This window comes from Crocuta crocuta, unplaced genomic scaffold (assembly GCF_008692635.1).
Source record: "Crocuta crocuta isolate KB4526 unplaced genomic scaffold, BGI_CrCroc_1.0 scaffold133, whole genome shotgun sequence".
Taxonomy (NCBI): Eukaryota; Metazoa; Chordata; class Mammalia; order Carnivora; family Hyaenidae; genus Crocuta; species Crocuta crocuta.
The window spans coordinates 3,555,888-3,581,091 of NW_027529438.1; the positions used below are offsets into that span (position 1 = coordinate 3,555,888).

Here is a 25,204-nt window from a genome sequence, read left to right on the forward strand (position 1 = left end):
CACTACGGGGTGACGGGTACAGAAGAAGCAGTGGGCTCAAAGGACCAGAGACCGTGAGGTCAGAGCAGCTGGCGCGTGGGTTTCCGTAAGAGGTAAGGACACGCGGGACGTGTGCAGATGGGCCTTCAAGGGCAGCGCTATCATGGACGGTGACAAGGTCTGGAATATGACCACGTGGATGGGAACCAGGGCCAAAGAGGCCGAGGTGCTGGACGAGTCCTGTGTGTGGATGCTGACGTGCACGGACAGCCAGCAAAGCAGTGTGGCCAGTCATCAGTGATGGCNCAATTTAAGATGTTAGGGGGACAGAAGGGGACAGGAGGAGAGAGAATCTGGAAGTTGCAGTGGGGAGCAAGGACACACCCGCCCCACCTGCAGGCTCACAGGCACATGGGGGGGAAGGGGCAAAATGGGAGCCTAACGTGAGCATTATGCTCAGAGCAAGCCGTGAAGGCACCGGCCAGCACGGAGCCCGGGGACGCAACCCGGTGCTCAGCACACGCTATTCACTCGACCAGTATCTCCTGAATTTGAATCTTAACTTTTCAAATGGCTTACCATATCCTAAAAAGGAAAAAAACAAAACAAAACAAAAACAAAAACCCTGAATTTATTTACAAAGAAATCCAAGCCAGATTAAAAAGGAAATGATCCTCTAAGTGATTGTATTTTTCAAATCCATGAAAGGCTCGTTTGCAAAAATTAGTCTCCTGGCCAAGATAAACAGGGTCAAACAGCATCTTAACTGTTTTTGGCTTAATAAATATGGATAACTCACTGTTATAAAATGACACCAGGCATTCTCTTGCATAAGAACTTAATATCAGAACAAAATTCAGTGAATTCTGTCTTTTTGAAGGTTAGATAACAGCCTTTCTGAGCATACAGTGACCAGAACTTAAACCTATTATGGTTCAAGCAGAGAGACCTGTGTACCTATGAAATAAGAACAAATGGTTATTTCCTAAACACATTCTGTGGGGTGTGAGTATACACTCTGGAATATACTGTGCTTGAAGTAGGAGCAGGAATGCGCCACAAAAGCTTTGGAGCTTCCTTCACTGAGGGAAGAGAAGTTCTCAGTGTTACGGTTTGTTTGTTTTTTAAAAACTTGTTCTAATGTCTTTTTTTTAAATGTGTATTTATTTTAAATGTGTATTTTTGAGAGAGCTAGCGTGCAAGAAGGGGAGGGGCAGAGAGAGAGGGAGACACAGAATCTGAAGCAGGCTCCAGGCTCCAATCCGTCAGCACAGAGCCCGATGCGGGGCTCGAACCCACGAACTGTGAGATCGTGACTTGAGTCGAAGTCGGATGCTCAACCAATGGAGCCACCCAGGCGCCCCTGCTCTAATGTCTTTGTCAGACTAAGAAGATGTCATAATTATTTTAGACATTAGCAAAACAAAGGTTTTATTTTAGATCTATGAAGCTGCCTCCCGGGCATTCCTAGTAAGTGGTCTGGAATCAGCTCATTGAAATTCTATAGTCCTCTATGCTCTTCTAATATTTTACCTCTAAGACAAAATTTTACTGGGATTTATCTAGAATCCCAGAGTCTTTTTTTTGTTTGCTTGTTTTAATAATTGTATTTGGCTGTTTAACTATGACCGTCAATCAGAACGTGAAGCGACGCAGCTGCAGGTTAGTTCCAATCACAGCTACTCCTCAACTGTGAGGGTCTTACTTGTAGACAGAAAATGCACCGGCAGTTCCATTGCACCGGAGAAAGGGACTGGAGAAGGATGGCCAGTCCTCTGGTGTCATCAGAGCCCACGATGTGTCAGAGAGAGCCATTAGTCAACACTACACACTGTGCTCATTTACAACACACGGCTGGCATTGAGAGTAAGCGATTTCTCGTTTCCATGAAGAACCCAGCTGGAAACACTCTCCTTTACTAAACTTCTTTAGTACTCTGCATATTCCTTATGGAACTTTCTCTTTGGCCTACAGTGATTTCTGGGCTCCCCCCCCACCAGATTATGAGCAAGATGCCTTCACATCTTTAGATGGTACCAAGGTGTTACTGCGTTTGTATTTTCTGTAATACGCAGCACTGGGAGGAAAGCAAAATGCAGTCGTTAACACTATCGATCCCAAATTCATCAGTATCTGGACTAAACATAAATAGGCCTCTGATGTTTGGTCTGGGAATCGTGTCACCGTTTACATTACACAAAGAAACTGCTCGGAGTTCCTAAAACCCAACCTACAAATTCACTCTCAGAACCCGGCAGGGAATCCTTATACTGTGCATATAACCAGAAAGGTCACAGAGAGTAAGTCTGTAAAGGAGTCAAGATGCTAACTTTTCCTATTATGTAAGTAAAAGAAAGAATATTTTTTCCTAAAATTTTAAAATTTTAAATTAAGTTAATTTAAATTAATATTAAATTAAATTCTTAGTAATTTTAAAAGTAACTTTAAAGTAAATCTTTTACTTTTTGAAAGTTATTTTTTAAAAAAGTATAAGAATTTAAACAGAGTATTTTGTGAAAACAGTGGAAAATGTTCCAAAATTAATGCATGGATATATATGTCTGACCAACCGAACATTTTAAATGTCTTTCAGTTAATCTAGAGAATACTGGTTAAACAAAACAGTTTCGTGTTGTTATTAAACCGAATTTCAACTTACCATTTATGTTTATTGCTGGTAATACAATGGACATCTTTGGTCTTGTGGTCTTGTTATGGGTGGTGGCTGGTAACAGCAGGTGATCCTAAGAATAACAAAGAACAGTCTGTTGTGACAAATGGCTTAGTCCTAGAACAGGCCAAAATCAGTTTCTAACTTGCCAACATCTCCTTGGGATCATAAAAAAAATGACACTTTTTAAACCTGGCTTAGAGGTAATTAACTACAAATCATCTTATGATTCATTCATTCATAATGCAACACACATTTACAGAGTGTCTATCATTACCAAGTGCTATGTAGTATTCTTGGAGTACTTCCACATGATGAGAACATATAAGCGGTGCTATACCATAAAGGGTATTGGTCAAGGAATCAGAATGGAGGCATTTTTTTTTTCACTTTATTTGAAAGAAAAAGAGAGAGAGAGCTTGAGTGGGGAAGAGGGGTGTGTGGGGGGGAGACAGAGAGGGAGAAAGAGAGAGAGAGAGAGAGAGAGAGACAATCCACACTAACTGTGGAGCCTGACACAAGGTTCGATTCCATGACCCTGGGATCATAACAGCCAAAATCAAGAGTCGGACACTCAACTGAGCCCCAGAACAGAGGGACTTTTAATGTAGTAAAATGAGGAAGCTAGACTAGGTAGTGTCACAAGATACTGAAATTAATCTATTCAACAGACTCATCTTCACTTTTTTCTTTCTTAAAAGAAGAGCAATGTTTCCACTCCCCGAAAATCCCGATCCCAAGCTACTGACACAGAAGATAGAGATTCTGACTGAAGTAAGGTGAGAGCCTGGACCCTTGCCTGCCTAGCCTCCCCTTCTCCCTTTGAAGCAACCAAGCATTAGACGTCTTTGGGTAAGCAACAAGTACGTACCAAAGAAGATGTATACTTCTTGCCCTTAAAAAGTATACAGTTCACTGGAAGAGCTAAAGAAAAATTGTAAGTGCGTGTCTCGCACAATGTTAAAGTTCCAAATGTTATACTGCCAGCTCCTGATCATTTAGAAGTGACCTGTGGCATCTGAAGCCTCTGGTTTCCAGCCACACAAATACCAGAAGTATGAATGAGCCAAGAGGAGTCTGGCTTCAAAAAAGAGGGCGTGTGTGTGTTTTGGAAGAGGTATGTATGTCCGTAGGTATCCTGAAGTAGATTATAAATGACGTATGACTTTGATATTAACTACTGTGTGAACATCAGTAACTTCTGTTCCTAGCAAAAACAGGGACTGTCACAGCAAAAGGAAACAAGGAAACAGAAAACAGCATGCATTAGTGTTTCCACGTAGACAGAGCTGACCCTGCTATTAACCCCTATTGCCTCCTCGCCCCCCTGCCCCCCGGCTTCATCACCCCTTCGGCAAACTTGCTGCAGGAAAGGGCTCACTACAAGCAGGACTGAACATAGCTGAGGGTGACAAAAATTCAGCGCAACTCAGTTCAAAGGTCGATGGGATTATGAAATGCAGTCATCAGCAAAGCTGAGGGAAAAAATCTAGAATGCAAAAACCCAGTTGAAATGAACATACATGGACAGAACTGTCCAGAACACGTTTCCAGTAACTGCTTGTACTCTAAGTCAAGGCATTTCTAAGAGAACAGATATTTTTTTAAAAAAGCAGAGGAAAGATGAGTGAGTCTGTTATGTTGGGTCTAACACGGAAGCATGGGAGATTTTTTTTAAGTGCATTGTTAGACACAAAGATCACACATAAGTAAGATAACATGATATAGCCAAGAAAAAGAAAAAAGTGCTGATCCTCATGCCACGAAAATTATAAACAGGATAATTCCTATAACTAAAACATTGCTTCAGGGCCCCCCAAATTGAATGAGAAAACAAACCAACAAACTTGCAAGCCCCAAATTAAAGCGACTGTAAAAATAAACACACTTAGATTCCATTGGCCATGGGTTAAGGTCAGGCTTGGACTTAAATCTGAGTTTCCGGCTCAAATCTCGATGCCATACTAAACATTGTTTTTGAACGTGACTTTCCGAACACAATGTCTCCTACTTTCTTTCTTCATTAAATTTCGGAGTAGGTACTTTTGCAGGAGAAAACCAAAAAACACACTGTTATTTATGAAAGAGAAGAATCACATCTTGAATGCAGAACAATTATTACAGTTAACCACCTTTACCTCTAATTATTAAAGTTTGTGCATGGGGGCGGGGATCTATCAGAGTGCTTGTGAGCACAGTGCCGCAGGGGATCAACACTGGTATGGTACAAATTCTAACAGTGCTTATATTAAAAAATAACGTAGACACACACCCGTCTGGGAGAGTGTTGTTTTCATTTAACTACTTTCTCTTCCTCAAATTAAATGCCCTTGACACAACAGTGAATTTTGAGCCACTTTTTTTCTCCCCAGCTGTGTTCACCCCACTCCTTCTTAACCAGCATATCATTAATTTTATCGATGATATTTTCAGGAACAAAGGAGCTTTATTTTGGCACTGTCACGAATTTTAGGACATCTCCAAATGCACTCCTGAAAAGCTTCTACAGGACTGAGCTACTATGGGGTATCTTCAGGGAGGAAACTTTGCGGACAGCTTTTATCATCAACACGTTGTTATTTTTATTCCCAGAAGTCAGAGAAACGCTGGTGGGAAAACACCAAAACATTTCACTGTGAGAACAAAGCATCAGTTTTCCAATGTTATGCAACATCGTGCATGAGAAAATATGCGATTTTCATACAATTCTCCCAGTTCCCTTTTCCAAGCCCTTTGTTAGAAGAAAACCAAAATATTAGTGCATAACGCCGCATCCAAAGTTATGTTTCTTTTTAAGAGGTCGAAAGCACTGGAGACTAACTTACTAAAACAAAAGGACCACATCTGCTCAGCTGAAGGTTACAATGGTAATTCATAATAAAATTAAGGTCCTACTAAGTGTTGTCAAACGTGGATTCTACATGTCTGTGTAGAGTCGAAACTGACCTCAATGTAAACTGACCGCTGAGATTAAATGACCCTTCCCTGTGCCTTCTAAAACTTACCGACTAATGCCCATGGAAAAACTGAACATTCGTAACTAGTGTGTTTTTCCCACAACAATTTGTGCTAACTGTATTTGTTAGTGTAATTGCATAATTAAAAAAAAAAACAGAAATTGCTTTTTTAAAACGTGTGAAAAGGAGAACAAGATTTAATAAGATAAAAGTGAATAGTTAAAAAAATCCACTCACTGCAAAACAACCATAAAAGACTGGGGAAAAAAAAACCATACATGTCTGCATTCAGATTGCTTCAAAAGGACCTTTAAGTTCTTATTCTAATTTAAAGGAATTATAACTGACACTGGAAATTATGGTTGATGCATCGTGAGTCCAGTTTACACAAGAAAGGTAACATGGGGTTCTCACAGATCGGGACTTAAAGAAAAGGGGTTCGCCCTACATCAAAACTTGGCCAACAAGTCCACATTCATATAATTAAATGAAATCAATGTAAAATAAATCTTATCTTACAGATCTCCAGCTTTACCCAATTTTGTTAACTCGAAGATCACCCACTAGTCTCTGCTGTACTCGCTAAGACAGCCTCTCCTGTATTAGGAAACTCGGACCTCAGGCTGGAGCCCCTTATCTTTAATAGAAAGGAACTGTATTTAACATCTAACGATGTTTCCCGGGGATGAGAGAGCCAGTCTGCAAGTGGCTGCACCGTGACACCGACCAGCTTTTACTTGGATCAGCGTGGGCCTCAGTTAGTCAAATTTTGCATGTCAGGCTCCTACTAACAACAACGGCCTCTTAACATTTTATATTTGGTCCGTGTCCACTGGATTCCAGAGATGGGCTTGGTTTTCCAATATAAACAGCTAAAACCAGATCAAAACTACAAACAGCATCCATCCTCATCTCAAAAACAGCCTTGTATTAAAGTTTTTCTGATCTATGTTCCTCTCCTGGGGAGCTTTTGTTTTCCAGAACCGCTCTCCCTCACTTCCCTCACCAAGCCTCTTTCAGAGAAGAGCGTATCAAAGCTTGGAAACAGGAGGGCCAAAGCAGCCCCGGGAGGCGGGCCTTTCAAAGCAATGTGTTAAAGTCAAACACTGTGAATTTATGTTGTTTTCTAAGAGCTGGACTGACTGTTGATCGGAACTCAGATGTGCCCATACATTAAAATAATTAAAAAGCAAAGGTAAGAAATCTGAAATCGGGGCGCCTGGGTGGCTCAGTTGGTTAAGCTTCCTACTTCAGCTGAGGTCATGATCTCTCAGTCCGTGAGTTCGAGCCCTGTGTCCGGCTCTGTGCTGACAGCTCAGAGCCTGGAGCCTGTTTCGGATTCTGTGTCTCCCTCTCTCTCTGTTCCTTCCCTGCTTGTGCTCTGTCTCAGTCTCTCAAAATTAAATAAATGTTAAAATTTTTTTAAAAATTAAAAAAAAAAGAAATTTGAAGTCATGAAGATATACAGACACAGTGACATGTCCTAAAAAAAAAAAAGTTAAAAAAAACAACAACAACACAGGTAGTAAAACTAAGTAGAATGTCACCATCTTAAAACAGTAAAACTAAGTAGAATGTAATCATTTTAAAAGTCTATTAAAGTGTCTATGACGTAGGGCTTCCCATTATAGTAAAAACATAAGCAAAGCACATTACTCACCCCCAAACTAGAAATAGGTAATATAAATAGCTAATATGAATGCAGTATTTGTGCCTCTAATGTACACAATAAAATTACAGACCAATAAAAGGGAACGTTAAGTTGCATCAGCACCATTAGTACGCGTGCCGGCCAGAGGAAGGACCAGTCAGAACGATTAGTGCGCAGTAGCTGTGGAGAGTGAGCCAAGGTTTACATTTGACAAGAGGAAAATTTTAACACTAAGTTCAAACCTGACAAATGCTGCCAAGGTCACCAAAGGAAAAATTAGCTTGAAATCCTAATAAATACAAACTCATTTTGTTTTAAGATATGGTTCTCATATCAAACTCTGCAGGAGCCCCCAAACTTGCCCAACTGGCCTTGACCTCCCCTTTTATTCACACAAAAAAGTGTAAGGTTGTACCACACCACAAAACTGTCTTTTTTTTTTTTGTGGGCCAAATATCAGTAATTTCATAAAGTCAACCTAATAGTTACTATATATACTTCTCTCTCTTTTTTTAAAATACTTTTTAAAGTAAACTTTATACCTAACGTGGGGCTCGAACTCATGACCCCAACATCAAGAGTTGCATGCTCTACTGACCGAGCCAGCCAGGTGCCCGGATAGGCCTCTTTTTTTTTTTTTTTTAATTTTTATTTTTTTTTTATTTCTAGGAGAGAGAGAGAGAGACGGCGTGAGCAGGGGAGGGTCAGAGAGAGAGGGAGTCACAGACTGAAACAGGCTCCAGGCTCTGAGCTGGCAGTCAGCACAGAGCCCGACGTGGGGCTCGAACCCACGAACCGTGAGATCATGACCTAAGCGAAAGTCGGACACTTAACCGACTAAGCCACTCAGGCGCCCCAGGCCTCTTTTTTAAAAGTAGAGTTAATTTTGGGTCGCCTGGGTGGCTCAGTCGGTTGAATGTCCAACTCTTGATTTTTGGCTCAGGTCGTGATGTCACAATTTTTGAGTTCTGAGCCCCGAGTCAGGCTCCGCCCAAGCTCTGCTCGGGATTCTCTCTTTCTTCCTCTCTCTCCGCCCTTCCCCTGGCTCAAGTGCTCTCTCAATCTCTCTCTCGATAAATAAAGTTAAAAAAAATAAAAAAGGAAAAGTACAGTTAATTTAGTTTCTTGGTCAAAATGCTTTCTTGTAAATACTTTCCCAAGAATAAGAGAGTAGCTTCCAAATCACTCCTCTCTCTTAATAAGGGTTTGCAGGGAAAGTGTTTCTAAACCAGGCCAGGGTTGTTTACCGCAGAGAAAGTTCTTAGACGAAATGCTGGTTATATGCTTTGAGCAGGGATCAGGCCAGCAAGTCTGTGACCCTGTACTTCATATTACTCCATTTTGTAACTCAAGCTAATCAAGTTCAAAACTTTTTTCAAAAGCTGGATAGTGTGTGATCTAGGGAAATGAAGTAGGACGCCTGAAACTCGTCATTAGTCATCATCTGTTGAGTGCCAGCAGTGTGGCAGTCCCAAACAATGTCTTAAAGAGAAAGGTCAAGCACTAAATGCACGGAGAGTTTAGCCACAGGGGTTTGCCGGACATAATGTTTACAAGATGTTTTATTTTAGAAAATCCGCTTTACTTAGGACTACCGGCAGGAAGTGAACCTCCTAAACATTAAATTGCATCCTACAGACATGCTACCAAAGTAGCCAGGCAGAGTGGGGAGGGAGGTGAGGCTACAGCAAACGGAGCCCAACAAGGTCTCTGAGAGGAGAGATTATCAGGAAACACCTCAAAGACAAAGTTCAATTCTGATATCTAAGAAAATTATTTTACTTTGTATTGTACAAAATGGGAGAAACGTTGGGTTGAGACAAAACATAATTTTTCAGGGGCACCTGAGTGGCTCAGTCGGTTAAGCATCTGACTTCGGCTCAGGTCATGATCTCACACTTCGTGGGATTGAGTCCCGCCATCGGGCTCAGAGCCTGGAGTCTGCTTCAGATTCTGTATCTCCCTCTCTCTCTGACCCTACCCTGCTCACGCTGTCTCTCTCTCTCTCTCTCTCTCAGATACAAATGAAACATTAAAAAAAAAAAAAAATTTAAGCGTTCAACTTCGTCTCAGGTCCTGATCTCACTCCATCTCTAGCCGTAGGACCTACAGCAAATACCTTGATCTCACCGGGCCACAACCTTCTCATTAGTAAAACAAGGACAAAGGCAATGCACACTGCACAGGCCGTGTATCACCATGAAACAAGAAAATACTTTAAAGCACTTGTAGGGGCGTCTGGAGGGCTCAGTCGGTTAAGTGTCTGGCTTGGGGTCAGGTCGTTTTCTTACTGTTGGTGAGTTCAAGCCCCCACCTCAGGCTCTGTGCTGACAGCTCGGAGCCTGGAGCCTGTTCAGCTCCCTCTGTCTCTGCTCCTTCCCTGCTTGTGCTCACGCGCACGCTCTCTCTAATATAAAATAAAACATTAAAAATTTTAAAGCACTTGGAATAAACTTGCAAGTAAACAGCAGTATTGTTAAGTATTCAATAATTCTTTTTTAAAGGACCAAATAATTTGAGGTCAGAGAAGTCCTTGAGGAAATGTAATGGATAGGACGGCCATGGACACGGACACTGCTGTCCATGGTTCTTCCGCCCTACCTCACAGCGGAGAGCCACTGTCCCACGGCTGGATAAAAGAAATTGATGGTGACAGGCACTCACTACTGATCCAAACTCTGAGCCTAGAAATGAAAGCTCTTTGGGGCGCCTGGGTGGCTCAGTTGGTTGGGCATCCGGCTTCGGTTCAGGTCATGATGTCACGGTCTATGGGTTCAAGCCCTGCGTCGGGCTCTGTGCTGACAGCTAGCTCAGAGCCTAGAGCCTGTCTTCAGATTCTGTGTTTCCCTCTCTGTCTGTCCCTCTCCTGCTCATGCTGTCTCTCTCTCTCTCAAAAATAAATAAAACTTAAAAAAAAAAAAAAAAGAAATGAAAGCTCTTTATACTTCGGTCCCTCCTGATCTGGCCTCTTTCCACCATGATCTCTCACTATTCCTTTTCACAAATGTGACTGCCAACTGTCAGAGATATTCTCTATAAATTCGACCAAGAAAAGAAGATCCCCTCACATTTAACTTTCTTCAGTTTAAAAGATAACAGGGTGGCGGGGATTGTCTGGGGGACTCAGTCAGTTGAATGTCTGACTCTTGATTCGGCTCAGCTCATGACCTCACGGTTGTGGGATCGAGCTCCGAGTCAGGCTCTGCTGAGCGTGGAGTCTGCTTGGGATTCGCTCTCTCTCTCTGTCTCTCTTAAAATAAGTACATAAATAAACCTTTAAAAGATGACAGGGGAAAAATAACTGAAGCCCAAATATTCAAAGCTTCTAATCTATCTCTTTTTGAGGATTTTTTTTTAAGCACTGCTGGACGGCACATGTGGTAGGGGTGAGGTTACGGATAGAGAGGAGAGCTGGGGGAAGTTCAATTGGTTTTAAAAAGGTATGGGTTGTTAGCAGGGAAGAGGTGTCCGGAAGCTGGAAGAGTGGAAAAGAGGGACAGAGGGGACTAGCCTGGGCTGGAGCCCCATNNGAAGAGGGGGCCTGAGGGGACAGTGCTGCTGTTGCTTTTCATATTCTCTTTACGGTATCTTCGAGAGATATCAGTAAAGGCCTCACATTACTTATCATGTTGATGAGGCTTTGGAATTGTATTTCTTTTAGATTTGTCACTGCATCAAAGTCAGTCTTAAAAAGGGGGCAAGAAAAAAAAAAGCCCAGTTTTATTTAAATCACACACGGCCTCTTCCTCCGTGGAGACCTCCTAATGGTCTTCTGGCAGAGAAGCACCTTGAAAAATAACATTAAGTCCGAGTACCAAAGCCAAAAGCAACCCCAGGAAAACAAAACAAAAGTCCAACCGAAGAGAGCTCTCCCAGGCCTAGTTTTCGAAGGGTTTGGGCAGCGGCTACCCGTACAGCACAGGCCTTTCCGTGCTTCTCTCCGCCACCCACTGCGTCTCCAGCCCCTCCCCAGTCCCGGCCTGGCCCGAACCCTCTCCCCCACTTCAACCCAGCACGCTCTTCTGACCGCAATTCTCCCCGCCCCACTCCCTCCCCCGGGTCACGGCTCTTGGCTCCTACCACGGGGGGTGGGGGGGGGTGGCCTTCACTTGCCTCCTTGGTGTGACCAGGCTGCCATCCTAGATCCCAGGTAGGTTACAGGGGCCCAGAGAAGATTTGGGGAGAGAGGAGGACGTTTAAGGGCCCGTGTGCGATAAGGTATAAAGCAGGAAAGAGCAAAGCCAAGTTTCTAATTTGATACTCTTGACACTCAGTATCAGTAAAATAAGCCAGGAAGCACATTCCTAAGTTCACTAAATCATTGTCATTTTGGTTATGTGACTTTCAAATTCGTTTCCCCAAACCTTTAAGATTTTGTACTTCAGTTTTTATAGTGCTGGCTGTTGGCTCTGGCTTGCCAGCGTTTGATCTTGTCTATTTGTGGGTTTTTTGTGAGGGAAAAACTGCAGAAGCCTGAAGGACGCAGTTTCTCTCCCAGCTCTCAGGACAGACATATGACCTAAGCTCGGCCAATCAGACACTCCCTTGAAATTCAAAGTCTTGGGCATGAGATTTAGATTCGCCAGGGTGATGGGAGGATGCCCCTGGCGGCCATGGGGGTGGCCAGTGACCAGCTGTCCTAACCCGACTTCCTGACGTTGGCCGTGCTCTTGTCTGTTTGGTTCCCACCACTGTTGGGGGCTGAGCTCTCCAGCATGCGCGTGGAGTCTGTGCACAAACAGCCTTCCAGTAAATTCCTTTTCTGTAATGTAAGCAGTTTCTGCTTTCACTTAAGTTACAGTAAGTTTCTGTTGTTTACAACCAAGAGCCATTAGTGGCCCGGCGCTGGGCTTCCATTTCGGACATGTCTGATATTGCCGGTATCAGGCCTAGGGTTTCCCCCAAATGTTAATTTTAGTTAGTTTAATCACGGTATTATATTAGGTAAATAGACGGAGTCATAAATCAGTGGACTCCCATTTGATCCCTAAAGTAATGAAAACTGACTCTGTCCCCACCATTCTAACCGAAGCTGTCCTTATAAATATGATATTCTAACTGTCAAACCGTTTTTGCTTTTATCCAGTCCTTACCCTACCTTTTCCCCACGGCATCTGACACTTTCACTCCTCTTCCTCCTCCAGCTCTCAGTCTTCATTGTTCTAATTTTCCCTTGGGATTCCCCCCCTCTTTCTGCTGCCTTCCAGCCTCATCACACATTAAATATTGGGGGTTCTCAGAGGCAAATCTTTTTTCTTCTGTTGGCATTTTCATCTAGTCCCATAACTTGAAATACATGTTCAGCTCAAATCTCTCACACTGTAGCTTACGAAACCTGTATTTACAAATGCTTACCAAACATTCCCACATGCCCACCAAACTCACTCAGGTTCTTTCCTTTCTCTGCTTTGCTTTTCTCCCTAACACTTACTGTTTGTCTATCCTTTTCAAGTCAGCTTTCCAATAGCCGCTTTTTTCATCTATTTTGTTCAATGCCAAATACCCAGGATCTATTACAGTCTTTCAAATAGCAGGTATCCAAAAATGGCTTATAATATAAATCAATTGGCTGCAGGGCTAATATTACAATAGCTTTTAAACGAGCTTTTTTTTTTTTTAATATTTATTTATTTTGAGAGGGAGAATGGGAGAGTGAGCAAGCAAGCAGGGAAGGGGCAGAGAAAGAGATAGAGAATCCCAACCAGGCTCCACGCTGTCAGCACAGACCCCGACTTAGGACTCGATCTTACACACCACGAGATCATGACCTGAGGTGAGATTAAGAGTTGGACACTTCTGACTGAGCCCCCCAGATGCCCCACTTTTTAACTAGCTCTTTGCCTCAGGGAAGCAAGGATTCATGAGACTTTCAGCAAGTCTGCAAGGTAAAGCTATATTCATAATAATACTATTTGCCTTTTATCATTCTTGAAACTTACATGGAGAGTGAGGGAACAAGATAAACCGCTGGGCCTTTCCGTGGATCAAGGCAGTGGCACCGGACGATACCAACAGTCACTGTGAGCTTCACTGTCACAAACTCATAGCAGAAATGAAGCCATGCCAATTCCAATGAACAATATCCTTGTTGGGGCACCTAGGTGGCTGAGTCGGTTAAGCATCCAACTCTAGGTTCCGGTTCAGGTCATGATCTCACTGGTTTATCAATGTGAGCCCCGCTCATGGGCTCTGTGCTGACAGCACAGAGGCTACTTGGGATTCTCTCTCTTCCCCTCACGTGCTTTCTCTATGTCTCTCAAAATAAGTAAACTTAAAAAAACAGTATCTGTGTCAAAGCAATAACAATTATTAATATTCGCTGCGATGAACCAGGAAGGATATAAAAAAAGAGTCGCTGCCTCCTAGAGCCTGAGAGCTGTCTCTTGAAAAGGCACTAAAGCAACCGAGTTGGGAGCTGAACTCCCCACTTTTCCATCGAATATGACTTCATTTGAAACAGACTGACAAATTACTGTTATTCGGGCTTGGGTATCCATCAAACATTTTCTTGAAAATGGGTAAAGCAAGCCTGTCACTTCTTTTTTTTTTTTTTTTTTTCCTGGTTTATTTACTTATTTTGAGAGAGAGGGAGAGTTGGGGAGGGGCAGAGAAAGAAAGCCAGAGAAAGAATCCCAAGCTGGCTCTGTACTGTTAGAGCAGAGCCCAATGTGGGGTCTGACTGCACAAATCATGAGATCATGACCTGAGCCAAAGTCAAGACCCAGAGGCTTAACCAACTGAGCCACTAGGCACCCTTACCTGTCATTTCAAAGAAAACAGTTGACTATATATATTGCAAATGATAACATTTGAGCTGTCAAGTGAAAATAAGAATTTTGGAAGCTTTGTATCCATTAGCATGAGCTGAGTGTGACTTTCTTGTTGAGGCACTGGTGGTAATAACAATGAATGCAATTTTTTTTTCTTCCTTTCTTTATTTTGAGTGGGGAGGAGCAGAGAAAGAGAGAGACAGAGAGAATCCCAAGCAGGCCCCACACTGTTGGCACAGTGTTCAACGTGGGGCTTGAACCCACAAACCGTGAGATCATGACTTAAGCCCAAACCAAGAGTTGGACGCTCAACCAACTGAGCCACCCAGGTGCCCCGAATGCAATTTTCTAATATTATGTAATGATATGTGTTAATGTTTGCAAAGTCTGGATAATTCAGTGAACCAATATTTTCCAAATGACCTATGTATGATGTTTACAAAATCGAGAATGGGTAAAAGTTCCATTCAAGGTGCAAGACAGATCAGGGGCGCCTGGGTGGCTCAGCTGGCTAGGCGTCTGACTCTTGATTTAGGCTCAGGTCATGATCTCACGGTTTGTGGTTCGAATCCCGGCACTAGGCTCTGCACTGACAGCGGTGCAGAGCCCGCTTGAGATTCTCTTTGTCTCCCTCTCTCTGCCCCTACCTTGCTCACACTCTAGCACTCTCTCTCTTACTCTCTATCTCTTTCCCTCTCTCTCAAAAATAAATAAACATTTTTTAAAAAGTGCAAGGCAGATCAATGAATTTTAATGTTACAGAATATACAGGTTCCACTGACATGGGTGTCAGAATCCACACTGTACTTCATCTTTTAAGAAATGATCACCTGCTGAATTTTTTATGTAGTATCAAAAAATAATAACCCCCACAATGACCTGAAAAAGGTATTAAAATATCCCTCCCTCTTCTAACTATGTATCTGTACAAGAGCAGGAGCTTCTTCTCATATCTCAGTGGAAACACCACACTGCAAGAGACTGAATGAAGATATACATGTGAGAATCTCGCTATTTTCTATGAAATCAGGTAGTAAAAATCTGCAAAACTATAAAACAATGCCACTCTTCTCACTAAAAACACATTTTTTATTATTTTCATATGAACCACTAAATAACATATTTTTAAAATTTATTTTTAATATCTCCTAATGGCTAACGATTCTGAGCATCTTTTTATGTCCTACTGGCTTTTCACATATCTTCTTTGGACAAATATCTATTCAAATCCCTTGCCTATTTAAAAATTGGGTTATTTGTCTTTTTATTGTTGAGTTGTAAGATTGCCATTTGCATTCCGGGTACAAGTCCCTTATTAGATACGTGATCTGCAAATAGTTTCTCCTATTATGGAGGGTTCTCTTTTCTCTTTCTTAACGGTGTCCTTTGAAGCACAAAAATTTTTACTTTTGAAAAAGATAAATTTATCTATTTTTAAAATGTTCTTGTGTTTTTGGTATTCTAACTAAGGCACATTTATTTTTGTAAACTCTTCCAGAGTGGCTGTATAATCTTACATTCCCATCAGCAATGTATGAATGATCTGGTTTCTTTACATCCTTACCAGCATTTGGTTTTGTTACAGTTTTTTATTTTTAGTCTATTATTTTGGCGCAAAATATCAGCTCCGTTCATAACCTGGATTCCCACCCAGCTCACTTCTTCCATTTCCATTCTCCACCATGTGTGCAGAGGCAAAATTAATTGCCCTAATATATGTTCCCCCGATCCCTTCTGCCTCTCACAGTGGAATCACTTAATGTATGATAGCTTGTACTCATGTGTCTGTTTCTACTAGGTAGAAAAGGTAAGATCCATAATGGGAGGATCCTCCCGAAAGTATGTAGGGCATTCTATTTGAATATGTACATGCATTTTGCTTGGGAGAGGGAGAGCCCATGGTCAAAAAAGCATACAGTATCATTGTTTTCAAGGGGAAAAATATTTCAGTTTCCAGCAAATACACCTCGTTCCCAGAGACTAAAAGTACTCAAAAAACATTTTAGCATGAATGGCTCTTGGAGGGAAAAGTTGCCTCACTCAAAATTGTTTCCTATCTTACAGACAAATGACTTCCACGCTATAACAACTACTTTATTTTAAAGCAAAATGATTAACTTATAGACAAAATGTGCTTGAATAGTTATTTATAGTGAAACAGTGAAAAAATTTAAGCGAAGTACTTTTTAAAGAACAGTTAACTTTCCTGATTAATGACTATTTCATTTGAGATGGTTGTTTTCTAACATCCCAGACATGAGTTAACAGAAATGACTAACTGCTCTGGTCGATTTGTGGTTACTCTATCATCATGATTTTTACTCACTCACATCCTTAGAAAATCTCTTTTTTAACCTATTTCATAGTCTTGCCCACAATTAAATGCACTCTTTTCCCAACACATCTCAAAATCACCAAAATAAATATTATTACATAGTATATGTATGTGTGTGTACCTATGTATATGCATGTACACACAATATATGTATTCCATAGTATGTAACCTAGGAGTAATGGAATTTAGGCTGGTGACTACAAAGAGGACATCTAGGAGAGAAGTTTGAAATTTTTGTATCCACAGCACTAGAATATACTGGGCTAATAACTAAAGCTCATTAAAACTTTAAAAAAGCGAGTAAGTGAAAAGGTAAATCTTTTTTCTTATTGTTAAAGGGAGTCAAGTCAATAGAATATGAAGTATATTCAAGAGACTTCTATACCTAGAGGTGTTATTATATTTAGATAAATTCATTTTTTTACAAACTTCTTTAGCTGTGAAGATGTAATGAAGGACACACACACACACACACACACACACACCCCAAATCCCACACAAAGCATAACACACATGCATAAAATAGGATAAAAAAAAGAAAGCTCACAGCGCCCAACTGGAAATATGCTCATGAGAAACAGTAACATGAAAAGAAAGAAACGGTAATATGAAAAGCACAACTGGAGGAAATCACACTTGTTGGAAATCATTTACTCTCAGAGCTCAGCTGTTAAGCAGATGCCCCTACGACACAGAAGCCATCACTCTAAGATACTGCCCACTACTTACCTAAGGAAACACTCAGAACAATGTGGCCGTTCTATTAACAAACTCCTAGAACTGATCATCGAATTCAGTGAAGTCGCAGGTTACAAAATCAATGTACAGAAATCTGTTGCATTTCTATACATTCATAATGAAGCAGCAGAAAGAGAAATTAGGAAAATTATCCTATGTACAATTACACCAAAAATAAGAAGACACCTAGGAATAAACCTAACCAGAGTTCTGAAAGACCTGTACTCTGCAATCTATAAAACACTGATGAAAGAAACTGAAGAGGACACAAAGAAATGGAAAGACATTCCATGCTCACGGATCAGATATACAAATATTGTTAAAATGTCTATACTACCCAGAGCAATCTACATATTCAATGCAATCCCTACCAAAATATCACCAGCATTTTTCACAGAGTTAGAACAAACAACTCTCTCTCTTTTTTTTTTTTTTTTACATTTATTTATTTTTGAGAGACAGAGCGCAAGCAGGGGTGGGGCAGCGAGAGGACACAAAATCCAAAGCAGGCTCCAGACTCTGAGCTGCCAGCATAGAGCCCAACACAGGGCTCAAACCCATGAACTATGAGATCGTGACCTGAGCCGAGGCTGGACACTTGAATGACTGAGCCACCCAGATGCCCCCAGAACAAACAATTCTAAAGTTTGTCTGGAACCACCAAAGACCGTGAATAGCCAAAGCAACCATGAAAAAGCAAAGCAAAGCTGTAGTAATCAGAACAGTATGGTGCTGGCACAAAAATAAATATATAGCTCAATGAACAGAAAAGAAAACCCAGAAAAGAATCCACAATTATATGGCCAATTAATCTTCGACAAAGCAGGAAAGAATATCCAATGGGAAAAAGATAGTCTTTTCAACAAATGGTGCTGCAAAAACTGGACAGCAACATGCAAAAGAATGAAACTGGACCACTTTCTTATACCATACACAAAACTCAATTCAAAATGGATTAAAGATCTAAATATGAGAACTGAAACCATAAAAATCCTAGAACAGAACACAGGCAGTAACTTCCTTAACATCAGCTGAAGCAACTTCTTTCTAGATATGTCTCCTGAGTCAAGGGAAACAAAAGCAAAAATAAACTAGTATGATGATATCAAAATAAAATACTTCTGTCCCCAGCAAAGGGACAATCAACAAAACTAAAATGCAATGTTTGGACTGGGAGAAGATATTTGAAAACGACATATCCTATAAAGCGTTGGTGTCCAAAGTATACAAAGAACTTCTAAAACTCAACACCCCAAAAATGAATAATCCAATTAAAAAACCAGAAGACATGAACAGACAGTTTTCCAAAGAAGACATCCAGATGGCCAACAGGCACGTGAAAAGATGTTCAACAGGACTCATCATCAGGGAAATGAAAATCAAAACTACAAAACTTATCACCTCACACCTGTCAGAGTGGCTAAAACCGACAACACAGGAAACGAGAGGTGTTGGGGAGGATGCGGAAAACGCTCGTGCGCTGTTGATGGGAACACGAACTGGTGCAGTCGCTCTGGAAAACAGTATGGAGGTTCCTTAAAAAGTTAAAAAATAGAACAACCCTATTATCCAGCAACTGCACTAGCAGGTATTTACCCAAAGACTACACGAGCGCTAATTCAAAGGGCTGCGTGCACCCTTCTGTATACAGCAGCGTTATCTACAATATCCCCACTATGGAAACACCTCAAATGCCCATCAACCAATGAATGGATAAAGAAGATGTGGTTTATGTGTGCATGTGTGTATATATATATGAGAATATCGTTCAGCCATTAAAAAAATGAAATCTTGCAATCTGCAACAACATGGATGGAGCTAGAAAGTATTATGCTGAGCAAAATAAGTCAGAGAAAGACAAATGCCATATGATTTCATTCATATGTGGAATTTAAGAAACAAAGCAAATAAACAAAGGGGGGGGAAATGAGAGAGAGATCAAGAAACAGACTCTTTCAGAGAGTCAGAGAGCACACTGACAGCTACCAGGGAAGAGGTGGGGAGGGGATGGGTTAACTAGGTGCCAGGGGATTAAGGAGTGCGACTGTGATGAGCCCCGATTGAGTATGGAGGTGGTGAATTACTCTGCTGCACACCTGAAACTACTCTAACACTGTATGTTAATTCTAATGGAATTAAAATAAAAACTTGAAAAAAAAAAAAGAATCTAAGCTGGAGATCACTCTCTGGTGTAAGATCTACACAAGTGATGACATAAGTAATTAATGGTGAAACTATTACAAGTTTTCTTATAAGAAATAAGAGGCGACCTGGAATGCAGGTGCCACAAAGCTCTGAAAAATGGGTGGCCTGAGGCAAGAGTAAGGTAACACCCCTTATTCTAGAGGGGGACTTTTGGGGAGGTGGATTTTTTCCCCCCTCAGTTTTAGATCTTCGCTCTTACAAGGATTTCCTTTTCTTAGGAAGCGTGGCCACAGCTATGGTCTTCACACCTAGCAAAACACTGTGTGCTCTGACTTCATGGAAGATCATGTAAAATCCACCTACCAACAGAGAGCTCAAAAGACATGTAGGATGATAACCTGAATAAAATGGCTGACGGGAGTATTAGGCTAATTCATGAAAAGGAGCAATTAACTACAAAGGGAAATATAAATGCCTGTGAATTAGGAAAACAAAGAGGTACTATTAAAAAAGAAAAAAAAAAAACACCCCACCAAGGAAAGTGCCTAGGAAGTGAACATTGGACTGGCTAACAGAAGGAGGTAAGGTTACCCAACAAACTAACCCTAACCCTTTCTTTGCTTGCACATTCTTACAATGATTAAGATACTGAACTGCTGCTTTCCACAAGGTTAAAAAAAAAATAAAATAACTCAAAGCAGTCTAAAATTTCCCTGAAGTCTTTCCATTTCCCAACTCTTGCTGTGTCTGATACTCCAAAAGCATATAAATATAGAATATGTATTTAACTAGGAGGTGACGCCCATAAACTGAAAATCTGAGCCCAACTTTTCTCCCACCTCATCCTGTACAATACTCCCTGAATTCTAATAAACTCAGATCACTCCCTTTCTTTCCCACCACATTCTTTCAGGGACCCTTAACTTTACAGTGTGGCTCCCTGAGTCTGGAAGGCCCTGGCTCTTCATCATTCTGTGCTGAGAACATCTATTCACCTTATATAACTCAGCGTCCATTCTCATCTTTGAAGGCTTTCTGACCATCTCCATCCCAACCCTAAAATCTCCGGTTTGGTCAAGTCTTGCATAGGGGATTTCCCGAAGGTCTGCCGTTACATTCAGAAAGTCAACCAAGATATGACATATTATATTAAAGCAAAAGCACAGAGCCATGGGGCAGGAGGAGCCCCTGCAGATCGGGGAGTCCGTGCCCTCATTTGAAAAACATTAAGGCCCAGCTAGACTCGTCTCTGTCAACAATTTTATTCCAACATCTCAACAATCACCAAATGAAATTAAGTGTTTCTAAAATCACTAAGGAAAAAAGACCCTGAGATCTTCACAGTGGAAAATACAATTCACTCATGAAAGGCGCTTGGTTTATCAAATTGCTAAGACTACTGGAGCCTGCCCACTAGCTGAGGGGGCTTCTGGGATGTCCCTAAATAAAAGGAAATCAATATCCATGAATGACTTCACAAACATACTTATCTATCAGGTCTTATTTGTCTATAATTCAGAACTTCCGCTCTCCCCAAGTGCGCCTGGTCTTTGGTGTGTGATGAGGAGTGATATGCCCCCTTTAACATCACTCTGAATCATTGTGTAAGATCAGGATGCTCAGGGGACTGGGGGAAAAGATAGTCATCGCCATTAATCTTTACAGCCTCTAACTTACATGAATGAGGTAATTATGCAAAAGTAAGAACTAGGGATGATTGTAAATGAAGAGAAGTTGAAGTAATTTCACATAAATATAGAGAATTATTTCAATATTATTGATGGGACCCTAAAATGCATTTGCAATTCTAGTAGAATCACATACTGAAATGTTAAAGTCAAAATAGATACTAAATATTAGTAATTATTCTTATATGTTTTAAATCATGAATCATGGAAACTGTCCTATAAATCTTTGAATATATTATTTCCACAGCTCCCAGTATACACCTTTTCTCAAAGAGAATCGAGAACCGTTAAATGGTTTTCTTTGTTCACAGAAAGGAAAAAATTTATGACTCTACTACAGGCNTATGATCTGGTAACTCTACGAATATAAAACTTTTATAGAAAATATAAAAAACTCACCAACATAAAATAGTAAGTTAAAACAAAACTTCAGGTGAGTATATCTTAGCTGTTAGATGATCCAAAAGCGGGGCACCTGGGTGGCTCAGTCAGTTGGGCTTCTGACTTTGACTCAAGTTATGGTCTTGCAGTTTGAGGGTTCAAGCCCTGAGTCGGGCTCTATGCTGACAGCTTGGAGCTTGAAGTCTGCTTCAGATTCTGTGTCTCCCTCTCTCTAGCCCTCTCCCACTCACACGCTGCCCCCTTGTCTCTCTCTTTGTCTCCCTCTCTCAAAAATAAACATTAATAAAATAAAATAAAATGTTCCAAAAGCAAGTTCAAATACAGAAACAAAAAAGAGCTGCTGTCTGCTACCCAGAACTATGAATATAAACCCAGTTTACGGCTCACCTAAAACATACTTAAATATACTGGCAGGGGAAGGTTCAGGCTGAGGAATATGTCTTAGTCATTCAAGACTAACTGGCTTTAAAATTTACACAAGTACATACATGTAATTCATATACACGATAAACAGGAACACCCGTTTTACAACAGTTAAGGGTAATGTTTGTTTAATTAATAGAGGACAGAATAGGGGCACCTGGCTGGTGGAGCATGTGACTCCTGATCTTGGGTTGTGAGTTCCAGCCCCACGTTGGGCACAGAGTTTATTTAATTGAAAAAATACAGGGGCGCCTACGTGGCTCAGTCAGTTAAACGTCTGACTTCGGCTCACGTCATGATCTAATGGCTCGTGACTTCGAGCCCCGCATCAGGCACTGTGCTGACAGCTTAGAGCCTAGAGCCTGCTTCGGATTCTGTGTCTCCCTCTCCTCTACGCTTCCCCTACACGTGCTCGTTCTCTCTCTCTCTCTCTCTCTCTCTCAAAAATAAATAAATGTTAAAAACAAATTAAAAAATAAAAAGTATGTATAAATGGGACAGAATAACGTATGAGTAGCGGACAGAGTGGTTTACTGAAATTTTATATTAAATATCATTATTCCAATGTTACTAAGTTTACAGAGCAAAAGTATTCACAAACATAAGTTAGTGAGTATAGTAATAATAACTGCGATTCCAAGAACATGTATAGAAAGTTTCAAATACACTTGAACAAAATAACAGATCAATAAATCCTCAGAATATATTTATCAAGGGGGTCAGTACAACTTTACTGCTTAATAAAATAATACTGCCTCTTGAAATTACTGAGAAAAGGGGAGCCTGGGTGGCTCAGTCGGTTAAGCGTCCGACTTGAGCTCAGGTCATGATCTTGCGGTTCGTGGGTTCGAGCCCTGCATCGGGCTCTGTGCTGACAGCTAGCTCAGAGCCTGGAGCCTGTTTTGCATTCTGTGTCTCCCTCTCTCTGACCCTCCCCCGCTCACGCTCTCTCTCAGAAATAAATAAAAAACATTAAAAAATTTAAAAAAAAAAGAAATTACTGAGAAGAGATCAAGATTGTGTCTAAGAAAATAAACCAGCCATCAATCTCATAGTGTAGCTAAAAATTTCCAAAATAATTTCAGAGTAAATTTAGTTTAGAAATTAGTAAAGTTTCAAAGAGAATAATTAAAAGAATAACTATATTCTGTCATTAATTCATTAAAAGGAACATCAATTTCTTATATAAACATTTAAGTTAAGAGATCAACACAGCACTACTGTGAATACTACTAAAAATCTCGAATTTATTTTCTAGGCAGAACTTTTAAATTTGATCTTTTTGAGTAAATTTAAATGATTTCTGAAGTAGGAACAGAAGGGTAAAAGGGAATGTCCTACTTCTTTCTGATGAGGACAATTCCCATGGCCTGTGCTTTTAGCAAAGGTTTCTTTTTCAATTTTCAAATGTCATTTTTAATTTTTAATTTTCAAAATTTGAAATTTCCTTAGGGAGCTGAAGAGCGTTTTGCACAACAATTTTACAGAATGAGTATGTCTCGGGTAACACGCAGGATTCTGTCTGAATGTATGCACCTGCAAAGCAAAAAAATAGCACATGCTACAGAATTACAGGAGACAGTCTTATAATAAGCCACAATTATTTGCTTGCTTTACTCAGGCTATTCTGAGTTGATTTGTTGCCAGTACTCTTCATCTTCTTTCTAAAAGTTTACACACAAATTACATTCATCACAATCATTTTATTCTTCCCACTCTATTGTTTCATCTCTAGACTTCTTATAATAAAATGCAATAATGAAGAGTTTAAATGTAGAAGAATTCTATTCGACTTACTGGCTTCTTATTGAAAGTATTAACCCTTGGCTCAGGAGGCTCCTAACAATGGCTTTCTAAGGGGTCTTTCTTCCTGCCGTCTGTGAATTATTTATCAGCAGAGCGGAGCCTTACTCCTCCACAGAACAGCAATCACAGAGTCAAATTTCTTCAGCTCTGGATGGTGTCTAACAGAAGTACTGGAGTCAGCTGTGACATATATAAATGGGTTCAATAATTCTGTGCTTGTCTCATAGCAAAAATGCAGGGGTGGGGGGAGCAGAAAAATCCATCGCCGATATTAAAGAAGCAGAAGAAGACAGTGGTGTGGGGAGTTCGCTACACTTCCTCTACGCCGCATGAAACTTACGACAAATTTTTACGCCAGATATTTTAAGTCTTTATATTTATTAGCAAATAAAACTTAAAATCTAAAAGAATTCCTTCATAACCACTTAACATACTACGCTAACACTCAAGCATTAACAAAACTAACGTTTTAAGTACAGAAATCTGGGAGGGTAAATAAAGCAGTAAGTGCGTAACCACAGACAATCCGTTCTGACACACAATTTTCAGGATTCTTTACTCTTTGATATACTAGACTTATTGCTCCATGACTCGTGGCTAGAAAAATAATAAGAGAATTACTGGTGTTGTTAATGGGGTGAGAGAGTCGTGTTCAGTGCCGGTTCGGGGCAGATGTGTGGCACGACTCGCAGCTGTCGTGCGACGAACAGGGTTAACGAATTAACAAAATTAAGGGCAAGAGCGGAGGGGGAGCTGCCGGGAGCACTCTAAAGAGGTTGTGTGACTGTGACATGAAAACGCTTAATTGGGGGCCAAAAATTAGCTCTGTTGAACTCTGAATCAGATCTCTAGGTGCCCCACGCCACTGTCACACGTTTCTGTGTACACATCCACGTGCGTGCTCGGCTGTAGCGAAGTGCTTCACTTACTTACTAGAAGTCTTAGGAGAAAAGGGAGAAACAACTTTCGTTTGATCTCATTTTGGTTTAGTTCAATTTAATTCAAGATACTTTATAAACTTACTATAGGCAAAACCCCATAAGGGATAATAAAGAGTAAAAAAAAAACAAAAAAAAACCTCACTTTTCTCAAAGGACTTTTATATGCATATATATATCACACACATAAAAATAATACAAAGAAACAATATTAAACAATATTATGGGATTCCAGTGGAATTATGGGGATTTAGATGTTCAAACACTATTCCTTGTGGTAGAGCCTGACTTTGCCTGTAGGTATATGTAGGCACCAAAGGCACACTATTCTTTCATCCACACAACAGGTGTCTCAGTTTTTATAAGATGCCAAACTTACAATCTAGTTGGTTTCTAATTCAGCTGCCCTGAATTAACTATACAGATTACTCCCCGAAAGTCTGGTAAGAGATACAATTTTCAGAAGGCAAGCTCCGGGGCTTTCCAGACATTCACTCCTGTAGGAACTCTGGAGTTCCAAGATCAAGCAGAGTTTAGCCTCTCTCTAAATGGCTTTACTGAGCTGCACATTATGCCCCGGATGTCAAATCAATAAAAATTTTTCTGAAGGGGCGCCTGAGTGGCTCAGTCAGTTAAGGGCCCAGCTTTGGCTCAGGTCATGATCTCAAGGTTTATGGGTTCAAGCCCCACATCGGGTTCTG

At 40.8% G+C, this 25,204-nt stretch overlaps 1 protein-coding gene across 2 annotated transcripts in view; it reads right to left on the reverse strand.

The window, feature by feature from the left end:
* The window catches only part of ATF6 (activating transcription factor 6), a 191,596-nt gene that overhangs the window by 48,408 nt on the left and 117,984 nt on the right, over positions 1-25,204 (reverse strand). For both annotated transcript variants that reach the window (XM_077760060.1, XM_077760059.1), the window contains exon 15: positions 2,639-2,723. In XM_077760060.1, the coding sequence (XP_077616186.1) occupies positions 2,639-2,723 (85 nt within the window). The remainder of the gene's footprint in view (positions 1-2,638; positions 2,724-25,204) is intronic.